General features: G+C 50.8%; 1 protein-coding gene across 2 annotated transcripts; it reads right to left on the reverse strand.

The window, feature by feature from the left end:
• Positions 1 to 50: 50 nt before the first annotated feature.
• Ppp1r7 (protein phosphatase 1 regulatory subunit 7) lies at positions 51 to 24836 on the reverse strand. Of its 2 annotated transcripts, none has more exons than XM_076865704.1 (10): positions 24623 to 24836; positions 21732 to 21860; positions 18103 to 18158; positions 17363 to 17428; positions 16615 to 16745; positions 15727 to 15889; positions 14210 to 14326; positions 12967 to 13071; positions 9453 to 9539; positions 51 to 1374 (listed from the first exon to the last, which is right to left on the reverse strand). In XM_076865704.1, exons 1-10 carry the CDS (start codon positions 24672 to 24674, stop codon positions 1198 to 1200), a joined length of 1083 nt encoding a protein of 360 aa, XP_076721819.1. In that variant the 5' UTR covers positions 24675 to 24836; the 3' UTR covers positions 51 to 1197. The 2 variants fall into 2 exon arrangements, with proteins under 2 accessions (XP_076721819.1, XP_076721818.1); XM_076865703.1 differs by lacking the exon at positions 24623 to 24836 and adding an exon at positions 22058 to 22199.
• Positions 24837 to 27972: the final 3136 nt, after the last annotated feature.

Here is a 27972-nt window from a genome sequence, read left to right on the forward strand (position 1 = left end):
TTGCCCGCTTTCCTTTCCGAGTTTGCTTCAATAGGAAGATGCTTCACAGATTCAGGTCATACACTTTATTTTGGTGAGGATCAGAACCAGGAAACGGACATTCAGTTCCAGGCCAACCATTCTGACGTCTGCAGCCTCCTTGGCAGCTGATCAGGGAGTCAGCTCGGATGCGCCAGCTCACTCTCCCCAGCTCCCAGGAAGCCTACCCCGTGATGCTGGGCAGAACCTAGAGCAGCACTGCCCAGGTCTTCTGTGATGACGGAAACAGGCTGCCCCCAGAAACATGTGGCTGCTGAGCACCCGGGGTGTGTGAGTGCAAACGAGGAGCTAATTGTTAATTCATTTTTTAATGAATTTGAACTGAGAAAGCCACAGGTGGCAGTGAGTGGCCCCACACTGGACAGTGCAGCTCTAGAGTCTGGGAGAAAAAGGTACTTCTGTTGACCATGTCTTTCAGGGGAAACGAGGGGCCCTGAGGGGGACAATGCCCTCCAAGCATTAAATTTAGGTCTGTTGATGTCAATTTCATATTTAAAGAAGCCAAGGCAATAGCGAGTAGGAATGGAGGCCAAACGAGCAGGTCAGGAGTCTGGCCCTTTGGAGAAGAGCTCATGCTCTGCTGAAAGCCTGCCTCTGGGGGGCGCCTCTGCACACCTCCACTCCTCCCACAGGTGGCGAGGAGCATGTGCGCAGGCTGCCAGGGCATGCTGTGCAACAGTGGCTCCAGGCCAGAGAGCACTGAGGGGCATGCAGGGCTGGACCGCCTCCTGTCCACACCTGTTTTGTTTTTAATATCTATGATTTTTTCAAAATTGGCATGGACTGATCTGAAAGAGGTGTGGTCATGGCTGCTGCAGGCCAGGGCTGCGTGAGCCCTCTATCAGGATGCCCTGCACCCACCAGGGCAGGGCAGCACGGACATCCTCAGGGCACCCTCAGACCCCAAGCTGCACCACGAGGTGGAGCTGTGTGAGCGCAAGAAGGTGTGCGCTCCCTCTCGGGACCTTGTGGCGGGATTTAATGGCACTGGCGTCTCCAGGTGCGCAGCATCAGACACGCGGCCACCACCAGGGCCTTTTTATTGCCATTGGGTTGTGACTGTTGGTGTAGTGACGCCTTCAGGAGCAACAGGTGGATTAGAAAACCGTGGCTGGGACATTCTTCCGAGGAGAGGGACCAGGTGAGGAGCAGGGTGACTCAGAACCTGACGAACGTGGCATCGATCTGCCGCACGGAGGGCAGGGCCAGCATGACCTTCCGCCGGTACTGCGGGTCCTTCTGCAGGGGGTTGCGCTCCAGGTACACGGTCTCCAGGCTGTGGGCGCCCTTCAGCTCCTCGAGGTCACTCCAGCTCTCCAGGAGGTTGTCATTCATCTGGGGACACATGGGAGAATAGCCCTCAGGACCTTGGAAGGGGTGCCAGGCACCAAGTCCTCCCTCAGGAGAGGGCGGGAGTCGGTGTGGGCATCCCCTCTGTCCCCTGTCCACCTCTCAGCAGCAGGTTCCAGTGCAAGATACCTGTTCACCTGGGCACTGGGGCCATATCCCCTGTGGTCTGGCCTCAGGGCAGCAGTGCAGAGTGCTGCCTCAAAACTTCTCTCCTGCAGGCAGGTGCTGACACAGGCCTGGTCCTTCTCTGACAGATCAGTTCTCCACAGCTGTTCCCAAGGCTGACGCAGCAGGCAAGGCTGCTCCACCCAACTGCACGGCTCCCAGGCTCCCAGAACCACCTCACATTGGTTCCCAAGGCCCACCCCTGCTGTTTCCATGCCGCCACACCAGGGGAAAGAGACACTCTGCCAAGGTCCATTGGAGGGGCTGCCTGTAGCAGGAAGAACTCTCACTTCTCAAACAAGCCCTCAGGACAAGACTTAAGTGACCAATGCACAAGTGGCCCACACTGTCCAAAGGACATGCAAGGACAACAAAGCTATCTTGGTAAGAGCTTGAGCACCTGTGAAGCTAACGAGACATGAGGGACGTCTGGGAAGGGCAGGTGTGGGGGAAGCAGCCAGGCCCCGGCCATGGTGTGCTGGCAATGCTGACACAGGCTCCCTGGAGAAGGGGCACCAAGAGAAGAGCCCAGCAGAGTCCAGAACAAGGAGTTGGTGCAGCACCAAGCCCTGAGTCTGACCCCATATCTGTCCTGCCCAATGCGAGTCACTCTTCAGACATGCCACGTCTCAGGGCCTGCCACCCGATGGTGGAGGGAGAGCAGGATGCTCCTGGAGGTTGGCAGGCAGAACCAGGCGGGTAGGAGGTCAAGAGGACCCGCCTTGAGAAGCTTGATGAGACTTGGGCACAGCTGGAATGGACAGGGCCCTGAGGGGAAGGCCCTGCTGGCCAGGCTTACACTCCAGGGCCGTGAGGTAGGTCCCCTGTAGGGCTTCCGAGTCTCAGTGTTGCAGATGTGCTGGTGGGCATGGCACTGGATCACACGTTATCTACTGAAGCCAGGTGCAGTGGCACATGCCACTGGGCCTGCAGCCTCAACAGCCGGGCACGACATCTCTCACACTGGCTCACAGAACTGCCATATCTGCAGAGGTGCCTACCATGTGGGAGGCTCTGCTCTGTGCTGGGATTCAGCACTGAGCAGATGACACAGGGGTCAGGGAGAGGACAGAGAGAGGCCAGTGGGGGCAGGGAAGGGGCCGATCTTGAGGGCTTTGCAGGGCTTGGCTTTTGTTCTGAAGTGAAAGGGAAGCGCTTGGAACTTCTTGTTTAAGAAGGATCCATCTTATGTGGGGGGACACACAGGGCTGCAAGTCAGGAGGCCCCTGAAATGGCTCAGGGAAGGGATGCTGGTGGCCTAGGCCAGGCATCTGCAGCAGAAGGAGGACGTGGAATTCTAGACACATTCTGGAGGCAGAGGCAAGATGCTGGATTGGATGTGGCATGTAAGAGAAGGGGAAAGTACAGGAGAAATCCAAGGTTTGGGGCCCAAAGAGCTGGAAGGACAGAGATGCTGCCCACTGAGATGAGCCACATAGAGGAGACAGGGAGAGAGAGACTCATGAGCCCAAGCTTGGACATCTTGCTTGGGTGGCAGTTGGCTGTCCAGAGATGCTTCCAGGTGCACAGCAATGCCACGTACATCTGTGAGACTGAACAGGCCTACCAGGGGAAGAGAAGAATGCTGAGGACTCAGCCCTGGAGCACTCCCTTGATCTGTGGGTGCAAAAAATCCAGGAGGAACCAGCAAAGACCACCAAGGTGTGACTAAGGTGTCAGCAGAGCCAAGTTGGCCTATCACCTATCATCTCATCTATTCACCATCATCTATCTCTATCCATCATCTATCTACCATCCATCTACCCATTAATCATCTATTATCCATATCTATCGATCTATTTCCCAGAAGTTAATGAAGCAAGCATTTCAAGAACAGACTGATCACATGTTATCTACTGAAGCCAGGTGCAGTGGCACATGCCAATATTCCAGCTCCTTGGGAGGCAGAGGCAGGAGGAGCCCAGTTCAGGGCAGCCAGGATAGCTCTCTGGTCGTTGGTCTGAAATCCGTGCTGCCCTGCTCTCAGCCACAGATGGAGAGGGCATCCACATGGGCTTCGGGAGGCTCCACTCTGTGCAGCACCCTCCACCATGCCCGCATCACATCTCCTCATGTCATAGCTGACCTCTGCTGGCAGAAGGGCCTGCTCTGCTTGGAAAGGTTCTAGGCCAGAGGGAGTGACACTGGCTCACCCCGAGCTCTCTCTTCTCCAGTCTGTAGTCCTGTGGCTTCCAGAGAGCTGACCCTGTGGGAGGGCGAAGCAGCCCAGCTCCATGTCAAGGTCTCCTGCAGAGGGGTGTGGCAGGCAGGCTTCCTGCTCCCCTGCTTGAGGAACCTCTTTTCACAGACCTTTTCATGGGACTAGTGTGTCACCAGCTTTGGGGAATCTAGATTTCCAAAACCCAGAGCTCAGGCCATGGGGGCTGATCTGAAGAGCTGTGTCATGAGAGCTGAAGCTCAAGTGGCACACTGCTGCTGCCCTGTCTGCCTCCACCGGAGGGCGCAAGGCAAAGTGGCAGTTCTAGGATAAATTCCTAAAATCTGTTCTGTTGAGCATGATCCTGTCACACCACAACCATCCGGCCTGAGCTGGTCACAGGGCCAAAGCATGCAGGGCCTGCATACCCGGAGGCAGGGAGCTGGTTCCACAGACCCTTGCCGTAGACAGCCTGGATTCCTACTGCCCTGCTCCTGCGTTTGGTCAGGGTGACGACCGCTTCTCTTGCTGGAGGAAAGAGACAGGCACTCCCCTGAGGGAGTGACCAGGGAGCCTGTGCCGTCCCTTTGGGCCAGCTTGTCCTGTGAGGCAGAGGCGAGATGCCCATGCTGGGAGCCCACACCTGCCTTCCCCTGTACTCTTAGCTCCTGTGGGCTGTGTTCTCATGGCGCTTACAGACCTTGTACACCATAGAGAATGACAGACCTTTCAGAGAGCAGGTGTGCTTTTTTAACCAGCAAGATATTCTGCATTTTTATAAAATCAGGTATGTCTATGTTTTCTTTCTTCACTCTTGGCTTTCTGAACTTGGTAGGAGATCTCTATGACATCTTCAGGGGAAAACGATCTCAGGGCACTACGTAAAACAGTCCTCCAGGGGCTTCTTCTCTACTTTCTCACAATCTGACCTTTTCACGTTTACAATCAACAGACACACTTCTACCAGAAGAAAACACAGCTAAGCGATTTACACCGCAAGGTGACTCACAGTAGCCACAGGGCACACGGACGGTCCAGGCGACTTCAGACTACGTCTGTGGCAAGTGTCATAGGACTTGGCACTCATGTCTCAGCCATCACGGTTAAATCACTCTGTGATGCCTGAACAACGACAAGGCCGCTGGCCACACTTTTCTCAGATGCACTCTGCTGTAAGCAATGTGACTGCGGTTACATGCTCTAGCGCGTGAGCCTCTATCTGTACCTCTCACTCTGCTGGGAGGTCCCCATGTGGAACCACTGGCTCAGTGTGGGCATTTCTGCCACATGGGACGGAGCGCAGGGTGCTCTACCAGTCTCCTCACCCCTTTTTGAGACGGGGCCTCACTAAATTGCTGAGGCTGGTCTCAAATGTGCCATCTTCTTGCTTCGGTCAGGCTGCTGAGTCGCAGGGGATCCCATGCATGGGATGACGGTAAGTGTGGTGTCCAGTGTTATTCACAGTGGCCTCCACCTGACTGCCCACCTTCCCTTCCGAAGTCCACTCCTCTAGTTCAGCCAGCTCTGCCCCCAGCACTACTGGGTGCTGGTGAGACCCAGGGAGCAGGATGGCCCAGAAGAGTGCACTCCACAGACACACGTGCCAGTGCCCAGGGGGGACAGAGCCTTGGTTCTGTGAGAGGGAGGAGCTGATGGCTGCACAGTATAACTATTTTTAGTGTCATGAGATGGGACACCTGAAGATGGTTAAGATGATACCTCTTGTTATGTACTGTTTTTAACAATTAAAAAAAGACAAAAGCAGATAAATCCCCTCACCCTCATGAAGACCGCACAGACACAAACAAAAAGTAGATAGAGAGGGCATCTGCCTTAAGACATGTGAAGGCCCTGCGCTGGGCCTGCCTTCTGTCATGCGCCAGCAGGACACAGGACACAGGAAGCAGCTACTTCTACACACTGGACCTCAGGCGATGCAGGACAGTGACTCTGAGGAAGGCAGCAGATGCGTAAGCCTCTGTCTGAGGAGCTTTCTGGACTGTGAGGAGGGCCCAGACAGGCCTGGGGTCATGCTGAGGTGAGACAGTGACCAGGGAGGCAGAGGTGGCTGGAGTTTCCAGGGAGGTGTGAGCTGTGCAGGGAAAAGAGCTCCAGGAAGCCCACTGTGTCTGTCCTCTTGCACCCTGGACTGAAGCTAAGCCACACACAGTAGGGACACCAGGTAGAGGGAGCTGAACAGTTACCAGAGCAAACACGGGCAGGGACGTGTGTGTCCACCCAGAACGTGCACTAGCAACACCAGGGGGCAACGGCGTGGGAACAGAGGTGGGTTGGTCCCAGAAGAGGACTGTGCAGACTTGCCCTGGGAGCCTAGAGAAGCCTCAGTAGGTCCAGCAGTCGCTCCACTTCCTGCCAGATGAACAGTCAGTGTCCTTCAAATCCAGACACCTCACAGTTCAGCACCCTCCCAGAACATCACACGTAATAGGGTGGCATAGCACCTGACTGAGGAGAAGGGAAGCCGATTCTGAAAACAACCAGCTCTTCTTAGGGTCGGGAAATACAACATCTGGTATAAAAACCCACTCCCTGGCTCAGCAGCCACCTGGCCATTGCAGAAGAGACGCAGACCTTGGAGACGATAAGAATGATCATGAGGAACAGTGACGGAGACAGTAAGTGGAGGCACAGCAGGGGCGAGATGGGGGGGCGGGTACGGGCCTCCAGGAGCTGACGGCCAAAAGGCCCATGGGGAAGACGCTGGGGGCAGGGGGCTGGCCAGACTTCAGAGGATGATTCCCAGGCATTTTCCATATTTGATGCAACCTATAAATTCACAGATCTAAAAAGCTCAATGAACTCTCACACATCAAAGAAAATAAACTACTCTACGGCACTTCGTATTAGAGTTGTAAAAACAAAAACAAAATAAAATAAAAATTGATTAAAAGAACATTAAAAAAGCAGTCAGGAGACAACAGACAAGTTACACAAATAAGAACCATCAGAGATCTCTCACTGGAAACAAGGCAAACCAGAGGACCATGGAACAGGAAAAGAAAACCATGCGCACCCATAACATCAGCCTTCAAGAGGGAAGGCCAAGTAGAGATTCTGAAGACAAATCAAACTGAGGAGTTGCTTTATAGCAGATTAATAATGAAGAATATTAAAATTCTTCAGGTAGAAGGAAAATACCCAGTGGAAACTCAGATCTACAAAAAAGAAAGAAGAATGCCAGAAATAGCAAAATAAGTTAGTTTTCGTGTTTTAATTAAAGGATAACTAATATAACAATAGATCATGAAGCTTATAAGATATTTAAAAATGAAATGTATGACAACATAGCTACTGGAGGGAAGAACAGAGTATACTTTTGTAAGGGCCTTCCATTATATGTGCAGTAGCACAATATAATCTGTACAAAGAATGTGGTAAATTAAAAATATACTTTGCATCTTAGATCAATCAATAAAACAACAATAACAACAAAAATCCAAAAAAGGTATATCAAATACACCAATAATAGAGATAAAATAAAACAAATATTTTCATTCTAAAAGAATCTAAGAAAAGAGAAAAGGAACAAAGAATAAATGAGACAATAAAAAGCAAATACCAAAATGGCAGGAAACACAGTAAATGCAATTGCATTAGATGGAAGTAGTCTATAGAGTTGGCCGTGCCAGCCTGGACAAAAGAGCAAGCCTGATTATACACTGTCTGCAGGGAGCAACGGGTAAATCATAAGGACACAAGGTCAGAGCGGATGGGTAGGGCTGGGGTGGGGCTAGTGGTACAGTGCTTGCCTGGCATGCATAAGCCCAGGGTTTGATGCCCAGCAGTTAAAAAAAAAAAAAAAAAAAGAAAGCAGATGGGTAGAGACAGAGTCCCTGGAAATCTGGAAATACTGGTCCTAGACAGATGCAGGGTCTGGAGGGAACTGCGCTAGACCCCACACCCTGCATGTGCGTGTACCTGGCAGCAGACCTCCGAAGCAAGGCAGTGAAGGCTGCTGGCTCTGGGAGAGGAGATAGTACCCACCAGCTACAGCAGGAAGACTGCACGCTCTTCTGTCAGTCAAGGCTGACAAGTGCATAGCCACTAGTTACCGTCTCTGGGTCATTAAACCTTTCTTAGGACTGGCTCCCTATTTCCTCCTATGGACCAAATGCAGCTCACATGTGATGTGGGCAGGGAACCTAGTTTGAGAGTTCAGAGTCAGCAGTTTCCCTTCTTGGATCTAATTCCTCATCTGCAAAATAGGCCAACCACCTTATTCATAGGCAGGCTGCCACTGTGAGAGGAGACGGGGAGCAGGGGACACTCAGAGCCCTGAATGGACTCTGGCTTTGTTCATGGCCTTTTTCTGTGGTCTCAGAAACAGGGTTACTTTCTGCTCCAGGGTCAGGTACTGTCTGGCCCCAGTGATCAAGTACCAACTGACCTGCTTCCCTGAGCTGGGACGCCCCTGGCTCCTGGCTGTGCCTCAGCCCACATCCTGCCCACTGGCAGGACACTCGAAAGAATCATGTTTTAGAAATCTGTTTCGGTACCATTTCCTACCAATGCCCAGTCCCTTCTCTGGGCTCCTCATTCCTGTCTGGCTCCTCTGTGTGGTTCTCTGGGCTGCTCTTGTCAGCCTACTGGCAGCCACACCTTTCTGTGGGGTGAGCTGCAGGCACACAGACTCACCTGGTAATGGACTCCCTCAGCCTGGGCACTCTCACCACCCGCCACTGTTTCCGCTCTTCCAGATATGCTCTGTACCACGTTCTGACACCACCCAAGACTCAGTCTCTTAATAGGGGCAAGGGGCATTTTCATAGTGGCTACTTGTGTTCTGGGGTAACTTGGACGATCTTTCAAGATGGGAAGAGGAAAACACTGCAGTCAACAGTGTGTGGTAGACAGAAGCATTCACACAGACCTTGCATCCCAGGACATCAGTCCACAGCACTTCAGGTGCTATGTGCCATGCCTCCTGCAGGGGACAACGTGAGGGGAGGGGCAAAACTTGGGAGAACTCCTATGGAATCCCAACACCAAGGACTTCAATGCTGCAGTCACTTCGCAGCCCCTTCAGAGGATGGAAAAACCTCCTTTTTTTTTAGGGAGGGGCGGTACCGGGGATTGAACTTAGGGGTACTTGACAACTAAGCCACATCCTCAGCCCTATTTTGTATTTTATTTAGAGACAGGGTCTCATTGAGTTGTTTAGTGCCTTGCTGTTGCAGAGGCTGACTTTGGAACTCATGATCCTCCTGCCTCAGCCTCCTGAGCTGCTGGGATTATAGGCATGTGCCACCACGCCCAGCTGCAAAAGACCTCTTATCCTGATTTCCTCCCACGGGCTCTGCCACACTGCAGCCACAGCCACACCACTACTACTGATGAACACAGCAAATCCCAGGGTGGCCAACCCACCTGACACTCCTTCCACTGTGCTGGGCTGTGTCTGCACTAAATGCATCCGCCCCTCCACTGGGATCCGGAAGCCTCTCAGTCAGTGGACAATTCTAGGCTTAACCGTACATACAACAGGGCTTCTCCCATGTGCACGTGCACAACAACCACCTGGGGTTTTGTTAAGGTGCAGATTCTGCACTTGGGAGACGGGGGTGGTGGGACTGCTTCCCAGTTCTGGGGGTGCAACTGGTCTGTGACTTGCACTGAGGAGCAAGGCCATAGACACCTCAGGGCTTCTCACGACCTCTAGCACATTTCACTCAATAGGACCCACTCAGCTAAGGACCACCAACCCTAGAATATAACTTACCCAGAATTCTTGCAGCTCTGTTAGATGGCTGATATTTTCAATCTTCTTGATTCTATTTGATGCAATGTCCAACATCGTAAGTTTGTTCTAAAATAAGAAAATAAGATTCTTCCTGGATTACCACTGCTCAGTGACCCTGTGACCACGTACAGTGGGAAGTACAGAGTTCAGGGCTGCAGGGTGTCAGTTAGCTCCCATGCTGACCAGAGGAGGTAGCCTGCCCCCTGCCTGCAGCCCTTCCCAGCCAGGCTCTGGCTTCAGTGCTGCCCACAGAGCCCTGCCTGGCATTTGAAGCTGGCTATTCAGTTCCCAAGCCCCAGGTCTACTGAGGGCCCCAGTGAGACTTAGACCCTGGGCTCTGAAGAAGGGTGACAACTGTGCCAACAAGTATTCAGTGTTCCATTCTTGCAAATGAAACACCTCTCACTAGAAAAGAGCCTGGGGCCCGGTGAGGCAAGAAGCTGGCCAGGCACACAGCAGAGGTGGGAGGAGGCACTCTGGGCTACACCTGTCTTCTTAACAGAGGCCCTTCCACCTGGGGTGAAGTGACCAGGAGCAAGCCAGGAAGCTCGGTGCTGAGCAAAGGCTGGAGCTGCACCCTGCTGGGACTCAGGGATGACGGGATTGGAAGCTGGAGGGCTGTGACATTCAGCCACAGAGGACAGCATCTGGGCAGGCTGAGCACTGACACAGACAGTTTGTGCAGGAGGACACAGCCTGGTGTTTTGGGCTCTGTTCTACAGATGTGTGTGAGGCACTTCTAACATATCAGCTAAGCCTGGGTGACTGTTTTAAAGTTCACAGAGCTTCAAGGTTTCACAAACCACAATCTCATGGTGAAAGTGAAGTCTGTCACACTGCTCAACACAGTGTACTTAAAAGCCACCCAGTAAGTTTTTCTAAATGAAGGCCATCACTCATACTGGCCAAACGCCTGGACAGCAGTCCCTCCCCTCCTCTTTGCCCTTCAGGGCCCCTGAGGGTCCTTGTCTTCCATTTTCTACTGTATTCCTGGTATTCTAATTCCAAATTCTCCTGTGTGGTTTTTTTTTTTTTTTTTTTTTTGGGGGGGGGTACCAGGGATTGAACTTGGAACATTCAGCCACTGAGCCACATCCCCAGCCCTATCTTGTATTTTACATAGAGATAGGTTCTCACTGAGTTGCTCATCATTTGGCGTTTGCTGAGGCTGACTTTGAACTCATGATCCTCTTGCCTTAGCCTCCTGAGCTGCTGGGATTATAGGCATGCGCCACCATGCCCAGCAAATTCTCCTGGGTTTTAAGGGAAAGTTAAGAAACATCTTAATAAAATATAAAACCCCACAAGTGCTTGCAAGTGCTGGGCTGGCAGCTGTGGCCTTGGCACTCCTTGAGGTCCCAGGGTTGCCTCCCTGGCCTGCACACCTAGCATCCCACCAGCTGGTGCTGAGAGCACCAGCAGAGTCACAGAAGTGCATGGGTGTGAGAGTTGCCACCCTGCAGCAAGCCACATGGTTACCATGCTGTGCCTCGAGTGGGACTGGTGTGGGCATAGCCACGGTGGCTCCTTCTACTTCTCTCTTCTTGCTGACCCAACTATGTCTGATCAGAGTACTGAGCACTGAGTGCACAGGGCAGGAGTTCAGGGAGCTTCAGAGCAAAAAGGGTCTTAGGAGCTGCCCGCTGCCAGCAGCTCGTCCCAGCACTCTGCCTGCCCTGTGGGGGTACCCTGTGTGTCTGAAACTTGCATGGTCAACCTAGGCCTCGTAAAGCAGGAAGACCTGGCACTCGGACAGAGCACTGGGTGCTGGCTCTCAGAACTGGCCCCTGAACACTGAACTCAGGGATTCAGTTGCACGACTCAAAGACTTTCATGTGTTTTAGGAGCTGGACAATGTTTTGAAAGCTCATCAAAAGCAAACCAGTAAAGCCAGGAGCGGTGGCCTATGCCTGTCATCCCAGTGACTGAGGAAGCCGAGGCAGGAGGATTGTAAGTTGAAAGCCAGCCTCAGCAATTTAGTGAAACCATCTCTCTAAATAAAATATAAAAAGGACTGGGGATGTGATTCAGTGGTAAAGTGCCTCTGGGTTCAATTCCTGGTACCAAAGGGGGGGAAAAAGTAACAGGTAAGTGCACACACACAGAGGTCATGGCATTTTGTGGTGCCAAGTAATACATGGGCCAAGGCTGGTGCCAGCATGAGCCAGACCAGTGCAGAGAAAAGTCCAGGGCACAGGACACGGAGGTGGGGGGATCTGTGACAGCACATCTGCCATCTGGGAAAAAGGCACATCCTTCCTTATGTCCTTCCAGAGGACAGATCTCCCCTCAACCAAGAGATCAAACTCAGAAGAAAATCAGGTGAACACGTTTTCTGTTGAGAACTTTCCAGTGAAGACACTGCACATCGATCACAGTGACTGTCTTAACAACGTAGCCATCTGTAATGCCACTGTTTTTTCCCTTCTGTTTTGTTTCAGAGGCCCAGGGAGGGTCTGGTGTTTGGCCAAGGTAAGACTCTGCACTCCTGCTTCTCTCCTGCTTGCTGAACAGGTCCCATCTTGCGCGGCAGTGGGACTGCTGGCACAGGCTCCTTGTTGGGGCTGCTTGTGTACTTGTTTCCTGCAATCCCCTGGCTACAGCTAGAACCCCGTCCCACCACCAGGAACGCTCCCACTCCTGCTCATCCTGCACTGCAGAAGCGAACACCTGGCCTGCACACCAGTTTTATAAACTCTTGAGTGCAAAACTGAAGGAAGGTGACCAAACTTCCCACAGGTATAGTCCAACTTTTCCAATTTTTTTTTTTTTTTTTTAGATATTGGTGAACTGAAATTAGAAACATCTTTTTCCTTCTATAACAGTAATAATGGCATCCAGGCCCTGGCTGAGACAAAAGCCAAAGGAGCCTGAGATGAGACTGAAACACTACCTTGACAGTACAAAAGTGACCCTTCTGGTTACATTTGCTGGCAATTAAACAAAACAGGGGGAAAAAAATACAGTAAGATTGAGTGAGAAAAAGTATTTTATTTGTCTTGACTTCTGCACTGAGCAGCAGCAGGATGAGCTGAAGGCAGCTGCAGAAGGGTCTAGAGGATGAGGGGAGAGCAGGGTGGATCGGGGAGTAGGAGCAGACTGGTGAGAAGCAGCAGGGGCAGTGGAGAGGTGGAAAGGAGCAGCTTCCTGAGAGCAGCTGACAGCCCCTCGCCCTGTGGCCCCAAGAGACCCCTGCAGCTTGAGGAGGGGCTGAGGCAGCAGGCATGGGGCAGTGAGTTCAGTGGCCAGGAGGGAGGAGGGAAGGAGGGCTGCTGACGCCAGCATTCCCATTTGTGCCTAAACTGCGTGGTGGACATGCCAGCAAAGGCCTCCTGAAATCCCCCACATGGCCATGGTGTAGCGCATGGGCCCTTCAATGCACTCGGGCAGAGCGTCTACCTGAGACCAGTCCTGAAGGCAGGGTATGCAGGCTGCCAGCTGCCTGCCCACAGGCACCCCCCACTCCGCCCCAGACAGATCGGTGGGTGCTTACGTTGTTCTCCAGGCCCTCGATGACCTCGATGCCATTGTGGCTGAGGTACAGCTCCCGCAGGTTCACCAGGCTCTGCAGGCCCTCGATCTTTGTCAGCCGGTTGCTCTGTGAGGGGAGAGCCAGAGTCACAAGAGCAAGGAGCAGTGCAGAGAGTGAGAGATAAAGGGTTTTAGGAAGTGGAGCTCCTTATTATTCTGAAGAATCCTAATAGGGTATTTCATTTAAAATGTGCTAGAATGGAGCTTGTGCAGATTGGAAAGAGGACCAAGTCTGTTAAACAACACTAAAATTCATGCATGGAAATTCAGTTTCTTACATTAGGAACTCTTTTTAGATGTACTTAGGAAGATTTACTTGAATTAAATTTAACAACTTTAAAATATCAAAATCACTGAATATTTTGAAATAAATTATCATTTCTTTTAAAAGTTAGACCCGAAGAACTTGTTTTCACTCTGCAAAACATCTGCTTTACAAAGGATCAGAGTGGTTTTGTGTGTACATCACTGGTGGTCAGTGGGACCTGCCATGCCAGGCTGTCCCTAGAGCATCCAGTCACAACTCCCTTCAAGAGTCTCATTTCACAAATTTGCTTCTGACAAAAGCCAAACAAACAAACAAACCCCCAAAACAAAACCCCAACTGGTCATCTGAGGCCCGGCACACTTGAGTGTTGATTGCTGCCCATCTGCTGCTATCAACAGGGCCTGGACCCTCTGGGAGCAGGCAAGCTCTTTCTTCTGACCTGTAAATGAAAACTACCTCATTATCTAACTGCTAATAGGAAAAAAAAAGAACATGATCTTTAAAGAAAGAAATTTTAGCAGGGTATGGTTGCGCATATTCCCAGCTACCTGGGAGCTGAGGCAGGAGGATCCCAAGTTTTAGCCAGACTGAATAAGTCAGTGAGAACCTGTCTAGGGGAAGTGGGGGTTTGGGGGCTGGGACCGTGGCTTAGCAGTAGAATACTTGCCTAACATGTTTCAGACCCTGGGTTCTACCCTCATTGCCACAAAAAAGAAAAAAAAATTAATAACTTTATTTATTTTTTATGTGGTGCTGAGGGTCAAACCCAGTGCCTCACACATGCTAGGCAAATACCCTACCACTAGGCCAGCCTGAAATTTTTAATATTTATTAAAAACCAAACTGTTAGTTGGGCACACATATGAGAGTATGTGGTCTGTGGATGCTGGGTGGAGCTGTGGCTCAGGCCCTGCCAGGAAGCTGGGGGTACCAGTACCTGCATACTGAGGACGGTCAGGTTGGTAAGTGCATCCAGGTTCTGAAGTTTAGTGATTTTGTTTTTCCCCAAAAACAAACTCTCCAGGTTGGTTAATGTGTCGATATTTTCGATTGCCTGTGAAGAGGACAGAAGGGCAGTCAGCACTGTGCCGGGGACTATGTGGGACAGTGAGGCCCTAGACCAGGAGGCAAGGCAACCTGGACTTCAGCAATGACACTGGGCCAGCCTCTCATCTGCTCTGCGAATTTTCCAATGAAATCTCACTGGGAAATATATAATAAAAAACAGGAAAACGATGGGGTGGGGTCCAAGGCCCTGTCTCTTGGCCTGACTCCCAAACCCAAGAGGGTTTTCAGATCTCTGGGGTTCCAGGGACACAGTTTGAAACTCATGGAGCGGCTTTCTTGTGTCCCTCCAGTTCCCTGGCCTGGGCTGGCCTATTCATCTTATCTTGTACGTGTCAAAGTGCACTCACTCCCCTGAGCCTAGGTCTCCAAGAGTGAGATGCTAGCAGCTCTGACTCAGGCCTCCAGATCTCCAGATCCTGAAATATCCATGAGGGTCCTGGGGGCTGGCTATCTTCATTCCACGGCTTTACTACCAAACACTCCTCCATTGCTATGGGCTTGAATGGTTCTCATTCCTGCCCAGGGGGACCCTCCTTTCTTTCTGTTGGGCAGATTCATGCCCCAGTATCAATCCACATGTGACCTCTCAGGTTTGCGCTCCCTCAGATGCTGGGGATTCTTCACAGGACTCAGTCAGCTGGTAAAGGACTTGATCCTGGTTCTATGGAATACCACCTTTGCTTTTCAAAGCCTCACTTTCCATTTTGCACCTTGTCTTCAAGGTCAAATGGATCCTGGAGAAGAGCAGATTGGATCTTGCCAGGAGACCCAGTCCAGGAGAAGCACCAGCCCAGTACACTGTTCTCTGCAAAATGCCACTTGCTTATCAGATGGCAGATCCCTGAAGGGGCCACCTAGCTGTGTTTGGGGAACCTTTATCTTGGAGGCTCCCTAGAGAAAACCATAAGCAGGGAACAAGTTCAGAAGCGAGGTTTCCAGGCTGGCTGGCTGGCTGTGGCAAACGCCAGCTGGGAACGGTGTGAATTAGGGCCCCCAAAATCTATGCACTGAAGACATGGCAGACCACTTAGTATGGGCATGTATTCTGATAAACATTTAAAAATTCTTAAAAAAATATTAATTTTTTAGTTTTTGGCGGACACAACATCTTTGTTTTTGTATGTTGTGCTGAGGATTGAACCCTGGCCACACGCATGCCAGGCGAGCGCGCTACCACTTGAGCCACATCCCCAGCCCCACGTATTCTGATTAATATAGACTTTTAGTTAGCAATTTAAATAATAATAATAATAATAATTTTCCTTTTTCTGAAGAACCACAACACTGTGAGAGAAACCCAGCCAAGTGCACCTCTGGTGTGCTCCCTGGTGGCCCAGGCAGACCCGGTGGCTCCCCAGGACACCCGCAGGCACTGTCTGCACCTACCCGGATGCGGTTAGACCCCAGCTCCAGCATCTGCAGTTGGTGTAAGTTGCTTATATTCTCAATTTTATTGATTTTATTGTTGACCAAGAAGAGTTTTTTCAGCCGTGTCAATTTGTCAATCCCTTCAATGTTTCTTAGTAGATTAAAAGAAATATCTAGAATCCTGGGAATAAGCAAAACATTATTTTAAAAAATAAAAATGAAAGCAGAATGCATGAGTTAGAATTTAACTAGCTCAGAGGTGGCATCACCACTGTGGACACAGGGTCTGACCACAGTCCTGATGGTCTGTCACACAGTGGTGAGGCTGCCAGGACCTGGAGTGCACTAGAGCAGCCCAGGCACCTGACACTGTCTCCTAGGGCCGTGTGTGGGGCAGAAACCAGGTTCCATTCACAACTGGGTCCAGGGGAGGACAAGCACCAGGTGCTGCACACAGAATGAACCTAAGAACTGCTGAATTAACAACAAACAAAGATCAACAAGCAACAGAGGGTTTGCAGAAGTTCAGGAAAAGTTACTTATCAGGACCTGATTCCTTTAATTAGAAAGGACAGTGAATTCTTTATTTTAAAAGAGGGTTCAAAGGGCAAAAGGACATTTTTTATTTAAGTTCTCATCTTCCTGATTTTGCCTTCATCCCTGGAGCCTGGCCAGAGTCCCATGCCAGTTTTCTAGTTAAGACCGACTAGCAAGGGGATGGCACATAGGAGCTGCCGTGCCCACTGGGAGCCCTGGACACAGCAGGCAAAAAACTGGGAGCCAGGTGCAGGGAAGGACCCTGTGTCAGAGGTGGCCTCCAGAGGGTGTTGGTTCTAGGAAGGCTGGCTGCCCCTTATCCAGTTATCTCCCCCACCAGTCCCAACTCCTCTGGGTCTTCCCACTCACTCCAACTGTGTCAGTGCCTCCAGGTTCTCGATCTTCTTGATCTGGTTGTCATACAGATCCAACTCACGAAGACTCTGCAGTTCTTCCAGGTTCTCAATGCATTTAATTAAATTCTGACGAAGGCACAGAGTCTGGAGACAGGAAGAGGACAACTGACACAGGCACTGGGCGGGTTGCAGAGCCAGCCTTCCTAGTCAGAAGACACGGTCTACTTTCCTCACTGTTTCCTAGAAAAGTGAGGTCCTTCCAGAGGCAGGTGGGCAGAGGCATGAAGCTGGAATTGTCCTGCCCCACCTGGGGATAAGCAGAGGCCGAAGGGAGGAGGCTGTGCAGGCCCCACACCAAGTAGGCCTACTTGGGGAGGGAGGAAAGGTCTGGGGCTGGAACACAAGCCGTGTTCTGGCAGAATGAGCCTTTGGAGGTTCCATTCTGAGAAGCAGACATGTTTTTTGTGTGTGATGCGGGATGAACCCAGGGTCTTGTGCATGCTAGGCAAGCATTCTACCACCTGGGCTGTACCCTAGTCCTTGAGAAGCAAATTTGACTGCAGAGGTCAAGGACTGTAGACTTAGGCAAGCGCCCCTCTGAAAGAGGCTCAGAACCAAGGCAGGCCTAAGCCCAGACCACCTCTCAGTTCCTGCACTACTGCAAAATGCTGGCTACGTTCAGAACACAGGGAGGTGCGTGAAAGGTCCAGACACAGGTCTGTGCCTTCCACAGGATGGGAACAAGGACAGAACCTCCTCACCTTCACCTTCTTCAGCACCTCGAAGCCTTCAATTTTTCCAATGCGATAGTGATTCAGATCAACATCCTGAAACAGACAAAATCTAGCTCAGCTACAGCAGAAGCCTGGTGACCTGGTTCCTGGAATAGGAGCTGCCAAGGGGGGCTGTCGGGTGGATGAGGTGAGAGTGAGTGTGAGAGACCCAGATTGGGTTTGTGACTGACAGGTGATGGTGATGTGGGGTGAGCTGTCACGCTGATGCTCTTGGTTTAGCTATTGTTCATATTAGTTTTACATGAGACTGACCCTCCAAATGATTGGCATGTGGCAGTTTTCTCTGGGCTACTCCCAGCTCCCTTGAGCACAAAGCACAGCTCCGGCTCCAAGAAGATGCACTTCTTAATGTCAGCATCAATGAGCAGCTGTGGGGTGAAGAGAAGACCCCAGGCTACTCAATCCCTTAACAGTTGGCCGTTGGGGATGTGAGGGTCCCACCACTGACAAAGTAGTCATTGTGCTCATGTGATTCACAAGTCAAAAAGGATTTCATTGGCCATAGTCCTCAGTGGGTAAACAGAAATGAGACTCAATCACTGGTGTTAAACAAAGCAAGAATACAGAAAATTGACACAACTAAGGGAGGCTTAGGTGACCTCTTTAGGGAAATCACTTACTAATTTGTCACCTTCATAAAAAATAACCTGACAGTCAGGGTGATCTGTCATGCCCCCCCTGAGGCTGGGTCGAGTAGGCTGCATTACCTCTGCATCTCGGTCCAGGCTAATGGTTTCCATATCCACAGCCAGCTCATGTTCCTCTAAAGAAAAGGAGAAGGAAAGAGCTCATTTAGAACTGTTTACGAGAGGCAGTGGCCCTGAGTCAGTGAAGAGCTGCTATTCTGTCCAGGGTCTGAGACATCTGGCTCATGCACCTAACTGAAATGCAGAGGACACCAAGGGTAAAGATTGATGTTTCAAGCATCCTGAGTTTCCTGAATCCAGCTTCTGGCAAAGGTCTCCAAACTTCCATCAGTGCCTCCAAACTTCCCAAGAAAGGAAATGCAGCCTGAAGGTACTGGCGGAAGAAGGAGCTGCCCGAGCCATGGAGAGCCCAGTCTCTGCTGGGGATGCAGACTCAGAACCTTCCTGGAAACCTCAGAGTGCTCGCTGGTAGCTGCCTGCCCTCCTGTGCATTCCTTCCCTCTTGTCTGTGGCAGTAAATCAGGCCATCTGAATACAAACCATGCTGGGTGTGTCATGTGTTCCAGGATGAGCCTTTTAGTGCTTAGAAGATAGTCCTGCATCTATGAATGCTCTTCTCTGCAAAGAGCAAACAAAATGAGGCACAGCTAAGAGCAGGACTAAGGAGCCTCAATGAATAATTTAAACACCTTCTCAACTGGAAGACGGTGAACTAATTCCAGCAGAGAAGCTCACTCAAGATTTCACAAGGACTATCTACCCCAGAGCTGGGCTCCTCCAAGCCAGGCACTAAGACACACACAGACACACGTGAGCACACACAGGCAATACACACCCCTTAAGCATGCTCAAGGCCCGGGTTTCATCCTTGGAATCGCCCCAAACAAAAACAAAGAAACAAAAAACCCCACACTTGAAGAGCAATAGTTTTTCTTCCATATTATAAAATGTCCAATCATTGCTCACATTTTCCCAATTGTCTTATAATTTCTTCCCCCAGTTTACTTGAAATAGAATCCAAATAAAGTTACACATTGTGTGACTGCATGCATTTCTGTTAAATCCCTTTTTTACCTTGAAACTTTTGGCTGGAAGAAAACAGGCTGTTTGTTTTATAGTGGAGAAGCAGTCTGGATTCTGAATTCTATGCCCAGAGGCTCTTACTAATTTTTAAACTTTTTGTGGTTTTAGAGGCTACTTACAGGATGTTGAGCATGCCATTCATGTGCTTCCCCACTGAGTCATCCTCAGCTCTTTTCATTTTGAAACAGGCTCTGGCTAAGATACCTAGGCTGACCTTGGACTTAATGATCCTCCTGCCTCAGCCTCCTGAGTTGCTGGGATGACCAGGCTTTCACCCCCATAGTTCCTGTAAACAGGTCATCACCTTTTCAAGTCTATCTGGGCTCACTCTTCTGTGCACTTGCCTCTGCAATGGAGCTGGCTGACACAGCCCTGGACCTCATGTCCATGGCTGGCTCCCCAGAGGATAAGGAGCCTGCATGCCAGTTAACGTGCACCTGGACTGGAGCCTTGGAGAGGAGCACTGGGCACAGGACCAGCTTAAAACAAAGCAGCAGTGGCCCGACACTGATTTGCTTTTTCATGATGTCTCTTCTATAATGATCAACAGTGGCCAGCTGATAGAAAAAAAAGTCATTTACTATATTTACTCAATCTTACAGAATACTCACTAATCTAAGAATTAAATAAAAAGAACTGAGAACTGCCAAGAGATCAACCCAAACCTTCCACAAAAGATAGCATTAGCTCACTCTCCCTGAGCTCAGAAAGTTGTGGGATGAGAAGCACTGCAATCAAGCTGGGGTGCCCAGGCCATTTGGTGTCCAACCAGGATACTGGGAGACTAAAGAAGACACCACAGACAGTGGTGCTGGGCCAGCAGGTGGGAACAGCGGCTGCTCCAAACTTCATAGGACTTGTGGTCTATAGTCAAGGGAGTACACACTGCCCCCACCACTCTCAGCGGAACTGAGAGCAGTTACCTGCCATTCTTCTCAATTTATCATGATTACCATAAAAAACGGGTAAGGGAATGCCAGGAGCCACAGCACAGACTTATAATCACAGGTACTTGGGAGGCTATGACAGGAGGACCGCATGTTTGAGGTCAGCTTGAGCAACTTAGTGAGACACTGTCTGAAAAAAAGTGTGTGTGGAGGTGTGGCTCAGTGGTAGAGTGCTTGCCTAACATGTGTGAAGCTCTAGGTTCAATCCCAGTACTGCAGAAACAAAACAAACCCCTTGACACAAAAATATAAGTTAGAGAAAATAAATAAAAGGTAAAGGTTGATATGTTCGAGTTTGTGCAGTTGAACTTAAGATTTAAAAAAGTACAGGGAGGAGTGAGTCCCAGTTTCTCTAAAAAGACTCCAAACACATATTCCCAGAGAATGGAGAATCATCTAGTCTTCTAGAGGAAGGAGCCTGAGGTTTAGATAAACTGGGCTCCCATCCAGCTGGCCCACCCACCAGCAATGTGCCCTCTGGGCAAGCGAGGGGTGTCTTACTCTTCTCATCTACCCCAAATTAGAGCCTTGTTACCATGATCCACCAAGATGACATCACTAACTTGGGAGCAGAGAAGTCCAGGACCCAGTTGTTACAACTTCCAAGTCCCCCACAGACTGCTGGCACGAGCACATGCCAGAGCCCTTCGTGACTGAGTCAGATGATGACATCCGTGCCCATGGCTTTATCCACCCACGTCACTTGTAGAACAGATTCTGAAGTTTCAAACTAAATGTGATGGGTATTTTTGTGGTAATCTCCTTTTGCCTTAAAATTCAGTTGCCATAGTTACCAATCATCTTGCTGGCACAGAGAGCACAATCCTATTTTAAAAATCAGCTTTGTTTTTATAAACTTATTTATATATACAAGGGTAATGTGTGATTATGAACACCTAAAAATCTATACATTGCCTACGAGTCTGGAGACACAGAAGGCTGAAGTCACATCATCCAGAGACCCTCAGCAACACGGATGCGTTTTCTTTTTTAAGTAGGAAAAACTACATATTCATATTTTTAAACTGAAAATATGACTTTGACATATATACTGTTCAGAAACTCGCCTTTTTAAACTTAATCATCTGTCTCAGACACCTCTCAGTGTTCATGTGGTCTCTCTCATTCTCTCTAACGCAGGCTCATTTTCTAAGCAAACCAGCAGAAAGGTGAGCGCCACAGCTGGGAGGGTGTGGACTGCTCAGGAGCCATGTGGCTGGTTCTACGGAGGTGACCATCCTAACCACCACCTACCTGACTCCCAGGCCTGGGGACATGAGGAAGCAGGGTCAGAAATGACTTTGCAACGAACTGAGTGCTACTGTTACTGTGATAGGTCAGCCATTGTGTCTACTTCAAACCTTGGTTCTGAATCCTCTGGTTCTGTGCCACAGGACGCACTGCCATGAGTGCAGTCAGAGCTACATTCTTCCTGCATGTACCACAGGTGAGTTAGCTCGCTAAGGAAGCACCCCAGGGCAGACTGCTCCCAACAGCATGCCCACCTGCCCCAGCCCACTGCGGACCTGAGGAGCAGAGCACTCCTTCTCAGGACTGGCAAGATACCGCCTGAGCAGGACACACGTGCCACACAGCTGTCATCCACACAGACACACTTGCCGTCACGGTAAGCTTAGGGTTCTTGGCTGCACCCAGTACCTTCTGGGTCCTCCTCGCCACGCTCCGCTCTGTCCTTCAGGCTCTGCTCGCTGAGGTCTGCCACAAGGCCGCTGCTGCGCTTCTTTCCTTCCTCATCACCCGATTCTTCAGATTCCACCCGCCTGTCAACTGAACCCAGGTGTATCAGTGAGAATTCAGTCCACTCTACATGCCCATGAGGAATGTTAATAGGCTAACACTCAGTTGTCAGTCAGCAAGACCTCACTCAGAAATAGTGATTGAGTTCTGTTGGTGATGATTTGTGTCTCAGCACCATCTGAGGCACGCAGTGGCAGGGAGAACTGGAGGCAGAGCGAGAAGGTCACCTGGACACTTGGGCGAATAATATAATACTCTTTCCCTCAGGGTCTTGTGAAGAGTTGCCATGTGTTCAGAAAGCCCCAGACCCCTCTGTGCTCACAGGTGTTAACAGCCACATGGTGAAGTGCATCCTGGGCAGCTCTCACTTGGGCCTAGATACAAACCACAGGGGAACATTGTGACCCCTCTGGCCACACATCTCACCCACATTCCACTATCCATTTGGTCAAGAAAATCAGTGCACAGAACCACATCCTGAAAGAAATCAAGACTAACTCAAACCAGACTGTGGGCAGGGAGGAGCTTTAATGAAAAATAAGAATGCACCCATACCGCTACACTCCAGCGAAGGTCACCGAAGTTAAGTGTCACTGGACAGAGAGTTACCAACTCAAGGGTTTTAAAGGCTGGTAAAAAAATATTTTTTGAGTTAATGAAAAAGGCAATGACTAAATGTGGCGGGCTAGTAAAAATTTTCTAGCAAGGTTGTTAGATAATTATTCCTTTTCATAACATTTTCCATGACCTCTCTTGGAAGCCTGTCTGGAAGGTCTAAGACACCAACAAATTATATGGAATTATCAATCACACAGAAAGTGTTCTGATTATGGCTTACTCTATAGAGGGGTGTGTTCTCTGAGGTGAAGTTCCATTTCATCTTTGCTCAGCTCTGCAGGAAATACAAACCATACCCAGGAAAGAACTAGTGGATAAAACAAGCCCTTCTAAAAATTACATCCATTCCTTTTTCTCTGACCTGGCACCTGCCTTGGCTCAACCACTTCTTGCCTGGGGCCTGGGATCCTGCCCTGCCTCCCTAATTAGTCTCTCTATGGCTTGTCTTGCTCGGTTTAATCTATTCTCCATTGTGTGGGAATCTGATCCGTGATTCCAAAAATTTCTGGAATATCAATGGCTCTCCCTGAGTTTGCAAAGCTTGCTCCTAGAGACATAGCTTTGGCAAACCATTTTCTTTTCCAAGTCTCAGTATCCTCATCTACAGGGAAGCTAGCAGAGTACCCATACCTCAGTGCTGCTATCAATATTAAATTAGAAAAGTCACAAGAGCAGTTACATGTGTATGACATGCAGGAGAATTTAACAAATAAGTGACTGCTAGCCACTCTGTGGTCCAGGGTCAGGGAGAGCAGGTTCTGCACACCTCCCAGGAGAGAGGAGGGGCAGCCAGTGTGCCACCTGTGACTCTATCCTGAAGGCAACAGAGAGTGTAAAGTGTGGGACAGAGGATCAGCAAAGAAAGTGACTGTGCAGCTCTGGCTGGTACAATGGGCTGGCAATACAATTGCCCTGAGAAAATGAAGGTCTCAGTTAAGGCATTGGCAGTAAGAACAGAGGAGGTGTTGAGGATTTGGAACTACTAAAGCAGTAGAAGTGTCAGGGCTTGTAATGACACACGTGGGAGTAGAACAGTGAAAAGTCTGACTTTTGTATTTGCCCTTTACCAAGAAATGAAAACAGCTGAAGTGGGAGAAGGAGTGGCTGGGGGAGTGGGGGGAAGAAGGATACAGAAAAGGCATCCCTTCCTTAAAAAGATTCAAGGATATCCAAAGTCCAGGAACTTTGGTGTGATCTTCCCTGGCCAGCCTCATTGGCCACCCCCACCTACATCAGGTATGGTGGTCATTCTGGCTCAAACTCTCCTCCATCCCACTTCTTATTTGACAGGGATTCCTCTGGCTGGAATAATATTTGATTCCTCCCAACCCAACTCTTCCTACTCCAGTCTAAGGATTCTTCAAGGTCCAGCTCAAAGCAGCCTTCACCACTCCCAAACATGCCAGTCCTTCCTTCTGCACCCTCCCTCCTATTTCTGTGACCCACTTCCCTAGCACTTTTCACAGGAGGCAGTGACTGCTTTTCTGGAGAATCAAGAGCATTGAAGCACTCCAAGAAACGATTGGTTCTCTGACTGAGAACAAGTGTGCGGATGCACAAGTCTACGCATGTAAGAATAAAGAATACACGTAACCGAGTACAAACACATGCGTATGTATAAGGCACAGACACACGTAACTGTCAAGTACCATTCCCACAGAGTGGCAGAGGAGCAAGAAAGTTGAATTTAGTCTTTTCGTGACTACGATCATCTGGGAAACAGGCATTGCCTTGTACAACTCAGTCTCTGGAGCTCCTCGTCCTCCCCGCACAACCCGTTCACTTCCTAGACAGGACCCTGGTCCGCCCCAGCCACGAGAACCAACCGCGCACTCCCGGCAGGTCCCCGCGCCTGAGCCGACGGAGGACCGCGTCCGGCCTGTCAATCTCCGAGGTTCGGGGCCGGGCTCCCACCGCCGCCGGTCCCCGCCGGCTCCCACCCCCGGACCGGGCTCGCGCAGCTCGCTCCTCTCGGCTAAGGTCCTCGGGCCGCTGCCGCCCTCGGGCCAGGGCTCCCCGGGTCCGAATGTCCCCTCTGCGTCTAGCCTGGCGGGCAGCTGTCAGGGCTCCGCGGCGGTGCCCTTTACGTCGAGCTCCTCTTGGGTGAGGGGCCGTGCCAACTCGCCGTAATCCCCCCGGACCCCTGCCGCCCGTCGCCCGCAGGAGCCGCTCACCCTCCATCATCTCCTGCGACTGTTGCTGCCCGGCGCCTCGCTCTGCCGCCATATTGGCTGCTCTCCCCCTTTCCGGAATCTGTCGCCTCAGAGCCCTCAGCCAATCAGAGCTCCCCGCTCCGCGTTGGCCAGCCAATCAGGTCCCGTCGCGGCGACTCCCCCCGCGCCTGCGCGGGCGCAACGCCTCATGGGAGCCGTAGTTCCTCAGGAGGCCGGACCCCGCCTCCAGCAGGATTCTGGGGCTAGCAGGGCTCGGGCTAGGAGCTGCACGGGAGCTGGCGTGCCGGCGGGGCGTCAGGCTGCGCGCGGGCTATTCCGCGCTCGTGGGCTCGTCCCGGTGCCCGCCCTGGAGGCGCAGAGGGCCTGCGGCCAGGCGATCTCTGGCTGCAGATGCGGCAGGCAGCACGTGATTTTCGGACTCGGGAGACTTGTATCTGCACGATGAGCTGAGGGGCCAGAGCGACCAATGTTCCGAGAGTCCGCGCACGGATTCATTCGTGCGAAAGGCTGCCTTCAGGGGACGATCAGCGCAGGGCGGGAAGGGCCGCGGGCTAGCACCAGCACGTTCGCCGGCCGCTGCTTACTTTTCCCTCTGTCTGCGACTCAGGTGTCGAGGACGAGGCCGCCGCGAGGCGAGCTGCTGGCCGCTCACCTTCCTCGGTCCTACGGCTGGAGAAAATGCCGTCCACCGAGTCGCGGGTCAGAGGCGCCTTTCTCTTTTGGCTCCTCCGAGGTGCCGTAGGGGTTTTTCGGTGCGTCCCTAGCAACCGTTTGCGCGGGCGCCGCCGTTCTGGCTCGCTGAGTTCCGCCCACAGGCCACCGTGGTTGGCCCGTGGCATCTGTCAATCGATACGACTCGCTCTGGTATTGGCTGGTGGGCTAGAAGCGCGGTCGCTTTCAGCTCTGTGAAGTGCATTCGGCGGTGTGATCCTCGTCGACCCAGGTGAGGCAAACGCCGTTGCTCCGGAGAGCTGGAGCCGGTTGCGGAGGACGGCCGGCGACCCCGCGCAGTAGGCCTAGGGGCCCCTGCGGCCTGCGGCCTGTCCCTGTATGCAGATCCCGGCCCCGGCCCGCGGCGCGGCGGAGACTGGCCGTTTGCCCCGCGCCTGGGGCCGCCCGTGCCGGAGCGTCCTTGCAGGGTAACCCGCCCGGTCCGAGGGAGCCACCCAGGCTCTCGGTCTCCTGGCCTGGGCGTGGCTGGGCGCGTTGAGTTCACTCCTTCGTAGCCGCGTCCTGCGCCAAGCTGCACCCCAGCGCCGCCGTCTTGCAACTCTGTGCGGGGAGCGAGCTCTGCGCCCGACCCAGCACTTGAATGCCTCATTCACCTGAGGCTGCGCCCCCAGTCCTGGCTTCCCTGCTTTTCCTTTTCTCACTGAGAACTTGGGGTACCTGCACGTGTATCTATCTCCTTGCTGAGCAAATCCAGCCAATTCCATGTCTGTTCTTCTCTTTGGGGTTCCCTTCTCCACGTTTCTGCTATGATCTTCATTTTAAGACCTCACAATTTCTGACTTGAATTGCTGTGACCTTTCTTCCTCCCAGCCTTGCCCCTATACTGCCCCTGGAATTATCTTTGTAAAATGCATAGTAGGTTGTTTTTCCTTAACTGTTGATCCCTTAAAGCTGATCTTTAGGATAAAAATCCAGGCTACTTAGTCAGGCCTAAGAAGCCCCGGGAGTTATTCAGGCTTCTCCAGGCTCCTCTCCCCTGTGCTTCTGCACACCGAACTCCCGTGCTTCTGTCTGGACGGCTTCACTCAGCTTGCAGGGCTCTGCTGCCTTGACACCCTCCCAAGCCTTTCCCCACCATTCTGGACTCCAGGGGCCCACCATCCAAGTAGCTGTCGTCTTATGTGTTCATTAGACTGCCTTGATGCAAGACACAGAGCTGTGTGCTCAGGGTGGTCTGACAGAGAGGAAAACAACTGGCTGTCAGGCCCAAAGTCTAGAGGAAGGCAGGTTTCAGGGTGGGTTGATTCAGTACTTCAGGTTTCCAGGCCTGAAGTCCTCATGTTTGCTGGTCTGTTGTCTACTGGTTGGATCCCCTTGAAAAGCTGGTTCTGTTCTTGTACATGGTCAGTAGGTACAGTTGTTCAGGTGGGACAGAGGGTTGCTTCCAGAGGTTCACCCAGAAGAGCAAGGAGTGCATCTGCAGAGCTCTGTATTTGGGAGGTGGGGTACCTTGTGCCAAGGGAGTAGGGTTACTCTGTGACACCCTCAGGTATGGTCTGGGTTCATCTTCCTATTTCTACTGCTTAGAGAGGATTTTAAAAAGTAGATTCTAAAACCCTAGACCTGGGTTTGAAAGTGTTTCTGAATAACATCTGAGTTAAAATTAAACCTGTGAAAAATTAAGGGATCTCTGGTCATGTGAGTCACCTGTGCTCTCAGAAGCCACCCCTCTGGCTGTGGAGCTGAGACATGTGAGGCTGGGACCTTCTGTTCCCATGTGCAGAGGTGCTTGCTCAGCAGCCATGGGGACTTGTGCAGTACAGGATACACGCAGGGAAAAAGACTCCGTCTTCCCTGCAGCCAGTGCCTCACATCTGTCAGCCAGCATTGACTTTCCTCCCTAAATACCATTGTAACTGTTGGTAATAGAACTGAACATCCACCCCACTTCTTACTGCATCAACTCAGACAGTATTGACCTTTTTCCCAGGAAAAACAAAAGTTCCATGCTCTTACCCTCCTTTTGTATTTCTTTTCTGTATTCCTGTTTTATATTACTTTACAGAGTAAACTTTTTTTTTAAAGAGAGAGAGAGAATTTTTAATATTTATTTTTTAGTTTTCAGCGGACACAACATCTCTGTTCGTATGTGGTGCTAAGGATCGAACCCAGGCCGCACGCATGCCAGGCGAGTGCGCTACCGCTTGAGCCACATCTCCAGCCCCTACAGAGTAAACTTTTGTAGCATTTACAATGTGTTCTGAGGAGTTATATTACTTTTAGGATAAAGTTTTATAACAATTACAATGTAGTCAAAAAAATTTAAAAAAAGACAAATTTAAGGTTTTGTAATGATGTATCTGAAATTATGTTACTTTTTAAAACAAGATTAAGATTTTATAACAATGTATTCTGAAGTCATAATTAAGGTTCCAAGCTTTTTTTATAGGTTAGTTCTAAAAGTAAAAACTGCTGTATAATAGGATCTTGGCCTTGGGATTTATTGTAGCAATATTAGTGCATTTAGATGTGAGATGCAAATCTGTAACATTTAAATGGTGTTAGGTTAGGAAAGCAACACATTCTAATAATTACTTCTAGCTTCCCCCACATCTTTCAGTTTACACTGAACCATTGCTTTTCAGGATCCCAGGCTGGATTTTTGGGTGTGTAACACC

This window comes from Callospermophilus lateralis, chromosome 9, assembly GCF_048772815.1.
Source record: "Callospermophilus lateralis isolate mCalLat2 chromosome 9, mCalLat2.hap1, whole genome shotgun sequence".
Lineage (NCBI taxonomy): Eukaryota > Metazoa > Chordata > Mammalia > Rodentia > Sciuridae > Callospermophilus > Callospermophilus lateralis.